The sequence below is a fragment of the Pseudophryne corroboree genome, chromosome 5 (assembly GCF_028390025.1).
Source record: "Pseudophryne corroboree isolate aPseCor3 chromosome 5, aPseCor3.hap2, whole genome shotgun sequence".
NCBI lineage: Eukaryota > Metazoa > Chordata > Amphibia > Anura > Myobatrachidae > Pseudophryne > Pseudophryne corroboree.
The window spans coordinates 538,688,368-538,694,367 of NC_086448.1; the positions used below are offsets into that span (position 1 = coordinate 538,688,368).

At 47.5% G+C, this 6,000-nt stretch overlaps 1 protein-coding gene across 1 annotated transcript in view; it reads right to left on the minus strand.

Moving 5' to 3' along the window:
* Positions 1 to 400, minus strand: part of LOC134928003 (regulator of G-protein signaling 9-binding protein B-like) — a 95,113-nt gene extending 94,713 nt beyond the window's left edge. The window contains exon 1 of the mRNA XM_063923199.1: positions 62 to 400. Coding sequence (XP_063779269.1) covers positions 62 to 157 — 96 coding nt within the window. The 5' untranslated portion in view covers positions 158 to 400. The remainder of the gene's footprint in view (positions 1 to 61) is intronic.
* Between the last annotated feature and the right edge of the window lie 5,600 nt (positions 401 to 6,000).

The window sequence follows — 6,000 nt, forward strand, 5'->3', positions numbered from 1 at the left end:
TTAAATTCTATTCAATTGACTATAGCTACAGTAGAAGTAATAATAATAATATAAATGTTACCTTGTTCAGCGCATCCACCACAGCAATGCATTCCTCTCTCACTTTCAGGGAGTTCACACTCCCTTCATTGGCCACCCTATTATTCTGAATAGGCATTGCTGCTGTTTCCTGCTCTGTCTCCAATATTACACACTATGAAGCCAATGACACTGCATATTGTCCATGTGATACAAGTTTTGAGGTTTCCAAATTCAGAAGTAGAAAGTTGTCTGGTTTTCCTCTAATCCATCAAGTGAGAGAGATCAACACGAGGACTAAATCTTCTCGCCAACAAAACACAAAACAATGAGGCAGACCTTCCGAAAACAGTTCAGCACATGCACTAACAAGAACAGTGCTGATAAGTAATCTAGGGGATTATGAAGAGGTCCTAACCCAGGGTGAAATGACAGGGCCTTTGTAATCTCTTTATCCAAGACTCTTAGCTCTGTAGCCCTAGCGTTCGCCAAACATCCAGATTGTTTTCTGCTAAAGTCTCTGAAACTTCAGGGAATTTTTTTTTGTAAATATGTCTGACATGGATTAATGGATATTGCACTAATTTTAACATGTATACACCTTGTACTTATAAATACTTTATGTTGTTTACAATTCAACAGAAATTTCTTTAAGTACCAGGACAAATAATTGTGTTCTTATATATTGCAGTACTGCACAAATGACAAGTATATTTATATAAAGTACTGTCTGTGTATTGTTTCCAGTTGCACAGTGACAATGACAAATATAGAGGATTATTTAGGTTTATATTGGGTTATTCAGGCTTGGACTGGCCCACAGTGGTACAGGGGAAACCACCGGTGGGCCCTACTGCCCGGAGGCCCACCTTCTGCTCGAAGGATCAGGTTCCAGACGGTGCACTTGAATTATACATTATACATATGTTACCTTATACTGGACTATGGTGTATTTTCTACAGTGCATTGCTGTTATTAATCTGGTACACTATCATGCATGCAGCAGCTGAATTTACTGTATATACTTATGAAGGGGCCAAGACGTTGCACTCTCCAATGGTTAGTCAATCCAATGAGGTGGCAGGCCACACCCCCTCTGCAGACTGGCCACACGCCTAACATGGGCCCCTACCACTGCATTTCCCCGGTGAGCCCTACATGCCCCAGTTCGACACTGGTTATATTGTTTCTGTGCATTGGAAAATACTGGCTGCTTCATTTCTACGTTGCAATTTAGATTTGAGTTTACTTTGAACACACCCCACCCAAATCTAAATTTCTCTGCACATGTTACATCATCCCAATCAGCAGTGCAACATGGCTTCGCCCAATTGCTAACTTTTTTGGTTTGCTAACAAACCTGAATAAGTCCCATAATCTGAACCATACGAGTCTTACAACTAATTTCACAACATTCTAATTGCACATGGTATAGTCAGAGGCGGATTTGGGGCCTAATTCAGACTTGATCGCAGTTGTGCGAAATCTCATAGCGGCCGATTATCGAACGACTGCGCATGCGTACAGATCGTAATGTGCAGACGCGAGGCCAAACTGCAAAAAAATCCTGCGTCTTTTTTGATTGCTAGGCGTACACAGATTGATTGACAGGAAGCAAATATTTGGGGGTGGTAACTGCCCGTTTTCTGGGAGTGTCAGGAAAAATGCAGGGATTCCCAAGTGTTTTCAGGGAGGGTGTGTGACATCAGCTCTGGCCCGATCAGCCTGTTTTTTGCACTGTAGGAGTAGGTCCTGGGCTACGCACAGATCGGGAAAATCATTCGATGGTGAGTGAGTTGCGAACGGATTTGCAGCTGACCGGCATATGCAAAGCTTTGAGCACAGCGTACGTAGACTTAAACAGGGCGGATTTTCACTCTGGCTGGCTTGTGACTATCCGATCGCAAATGTCTGGTAATCCGCAAAGGAATGATCAGGTCTGAATTAGGCCCTAAAGGGGGGTACACACTGAGCAGAGCCGGCCCTAACCAATATGATGCCCTAGGCAAGATTTTGGCTGGTGCCCCCTAGCACCACCACTAGTTCCGCCTCTGACCCTGCACCCCTTTCCCAGCACCATCACCGCTCACCCATAGCAGTCCTTTTTTCCCCTACCCCCTGTAATTTAAATAAGAACAGTGTGCACATTCCGCGCACAGCCCAAAAAGGTATGTGTTTTGCTGGCAAGGGGCATGGCCACACAATAGTACCCCCAATTCAACTTATGATTGCTTAGAGTTTAAGCAATCTAACTAGTTAGATTGCTTAGAGTTTAAGCAGCGATCGCTCCGTGAGTACCCCCCTTTACATATTCTATCCCATCTATACAAAACAGACACAGTTGTATCAGCAACTAAAACTAGTCACAGATTTGCTTATTCTGCTAGCCATGTGTGATCTCCCTCCCATACATCCCTATGACATGGAAATGTTCATTACAGCACCTGTGAATCTTTACATGGGGCAATAATAAAGACACACATGCCCTTCCATAAAGGTCTGATAATAGGAGAAAAATAATAACGGCTTTACAAACGTGATGGATAGACATTTCTATAGAGACCAGGGAAAGGGGGAAGGGGTGTCGAGTATCCAATCACAAAGAATTGTATATTTTGGGTATAGACAAATGTGTTATTCCCATGCTTGCCCCAGCTGTTGAAGGCAGAGGCGGAACTACCGGTGGGGCAGCCAATGTTTTGCACTGAGGCCCACCGCAGTAAAGGGGCCCACAGCTGGCACAATTACAATAAGTCAGTGTGACTCATTATTTGCATCTGCGGGCAGGAAGTCCCCAACTAACACTGAACTGCTGACCACCTTCTGTCACACCAAGGTAGGCATTCCCAACCCCGGCCCCCAAGGCACACTAACAGTGCAGGTTTTAGTGATATCCAGGCTTTAGCAGAGATGGTTATATCAAACTAAGGCGCATATTCATTATCCTTAAAATTTCACAGTTTCTACATCCCATGGGGGGCCATTCATCAATCTCCGAAAAAGCATTTTCTTCAGAGTTTGAGTGAAAATCTGTTCGCCATCCTGAGATGGCTAACAGCCCCCGAATCTCTTCACAAGTTGCTGTTTACATGGCAACTTGTGAAGCAGACTGGGGGGGGGGTTTGAAGCCGCGTCTGTGGGATCTATTGTGCCCCTGGGCTGCCCTGGCAAATACGAGCCGCCCGGGAGAGGAAGGGGGGGGGGGGGGGCACTGCAGTGTTATCTATGCAGCCGGCCAGCCCCAATCATAAAGAAGCCAGCGGCAGGGGAGTGGAGGAGGGGGGCTGCAGTGTCCGGGCAGCGCCAATCATAAAGAAGGCGGCAGCAGGGGAGCAGAGGAGGGGGGCAGCGGTTGCAGTGTTAGCTCTGCAGCTGTGCATCTCTGATCATAAAGGAGTCGGTGGCGAGGGAGCAGAGGAGGGGGGCCACGGCAAGGTACAGCGAGACACACGTAGGCAGCACTTAGTGGTGGGGTGGTATGTTTTTTCCCCCATGTTTTATTGCCTATACCCTCAGGGAGAGCGGTGGGGAGGGCCGTGTCTCCAGCAAGGTGAACCAGGCAGCGGGACACAGTGGCGACGGGGAGGTGCCGCGGCTGCAGCCAGAGGGAAAAATTATCACTTTTTGAAAAACTGTCTTCTCAAAAAGACCAGTTTTTCTAAAGTGATACTTTTCTTATGGGGGCATAATAAATCTTGAAAAAGAGAATACAATGAGAATTGAAACTAAAAATTCTAATTGCACAATTTTTTCATGATGAATTTGCCCCTAACTGAGGTACCAATTAAGTCACCTGTGCTCAAGCCTGGATATCACTAAAACCTGGACTGTTAGTGTGCCTTGAGGACCGACGTTGGAAATGTCTGCTTCAAGTGAAGGCTGGCATTAGTATTCCAGCTGCACCTTGGGTCCTCCTCTCACAGCAGCGCTGTTTCCTGTCAGCGGGGTGCTGGTTCCTGTCTCTAGGCGAACCTCTGCTGTAAGAGCTGCCTCCACGGATTGCTCTGCCTGCCAGCTGGGAAATTAATGGTGCTGGGTTCCGGTCAAACTGTGTGCCCACACAGCCACTGTCAATGCTCCGCCCACTCAGATGTGGCTCACAGACAGCCGTTATCAGCAGCACATATATGACAGGAGCTAATTGACTGGAGCACCATTTATCATATGTAACAAGTTTTAAATAGCTAAGACTCGTTGATAAATGGGCCCCTATATTAGAGATGAGCGCCGGAAATTTTTCGGGTTTTGTGTTTTGGTTTTGGGTTCGGTTCCGCGGCCGTGTTTTGGGTTCGACCGCGTTTTGGCAAAACCTCACCGAATTTTTTTTGTCGGATTCGGGTGTGTTTTGGATTCGGGTGTTTTTTTTAAAAAACACTAAAAAACAGCTTAAATCATAGAATTTGGGGGTCATTTTGATCCCAAAGTATTATTAACCTCAAAAACCATCATTTCCACTCATTTTCAGTCTATTCTGAATACCTCACACCTCACAATATTATTTTTAGTCCTAAAATTTGCACCTAGGTCACTGGATGACTAAGCTAAGCGACCCTAGTGGCCGACACAAACACCGGGCCCATCTAGGAGTGGCACTGCAGTGTCACGCAGGATGTCCCTTCCAAAAAACCCTCCCCAAACAGCACATGACGCAAAGAAAAAAAGAGGCGCAATGAGGTAGCTGTGTGAGTAAGATAAGCGACCCTAGTGGCCGACACAAACACCGGGCCCATCTAGGAGTGTCACTGCAGTGTCACGCAGGATGGCCCTTCCAAAAAACCCTCCCCAAACAGCACATGACGCAAAGAAAAAAAGAGGCGCAATGAGGTAGCTGTGTGAGTAAGATAAGCGACCCTAGTGGCCGACACAAACACCGGGCCCATCTAGGAGTGGCACTGCAGTGTCACGCAGGATGTCCCTTCCAAAAAACCCTCCCCAAACAGCACATGACGCAAAGAAAAAAAGAGGCGCAATGAGGTAGCTGTGTGAGTAAGATAAGCGACCCTAGTGGCCGACACAAATACCGGGCCCATCTAGGAGTGTCACTGCAGTGTCACGCAGGATGGCCCTTCCAAAAAACCCTCCCCAAACAGCACATGACGCAAAGAAAAAAAGAGGCGCAATGAGGTAGCTGTGTGAGTAAGATAAGCGACCCTAGTGGCCGACACAAACACCGGGCCCATCTAGGAGTGGCACTGCAGTGTCACGCAGGATGTCCCTTCCAAAAAACCCTCCCCAAACAGCACATGACGCAAAGAAAAAAAGAGGCGCAATGAGGTAGCTGTGTGAGTAAGATAAGCGACCCTAGTGGCCGACACAAACACCGGGCCCATCTAGGAGTGGCACTGCAGTGTCACGCAGGATGGTCCTTCCAAAAAACCCTCCCCAAACAGCACATGACGCAAAGAAAAAAAGAGGCGCAATGAGGTAGCTGTGTGAGTAAGATAAGCGACCCTAGTGGCCGACACAAACACCGGGCCCATCTAGGAGTGTCACTGCAGTGTCACGCAGGATGGCCCTGCCAAAAAACCCTCCCCAAACAGCACATGACGCAAAGAAAAAAAGAGGCGCAATGAGGTAGCTGTGTGAGTAAGATAAGCGACCCTAGTGGCCGACACAAACACCGGGCCCATCTAGGAGTGGCACTGCAGTGTCACGCAGGATGTCCCTTCCAAAAAACCCTCCCCAAACAGCACATGACGCAAAGAAAAAAAGAGGCGCAATAAGGTAGCTGTGTGAGTAAGATAAGCGACCCTAGTGGCCGACACAAACACCGGGCCCATCTAGGAGTGGCACTGCAGTGTCACGCAGGATGGTCCTTCCAAAAAACCCTCCCCAAACAGCACATGACGCAAAGAAAAAAAGAGGCGCAATGAGGTAGCTGTGTGAGTAAGATAAGCGACCCTAGTGGCTGACACAAACACCGGGCCCATCTAGGAGTGGCACTGCAGTGTCACGCAGGATGGCCCTTCCAAAAAACCCTCC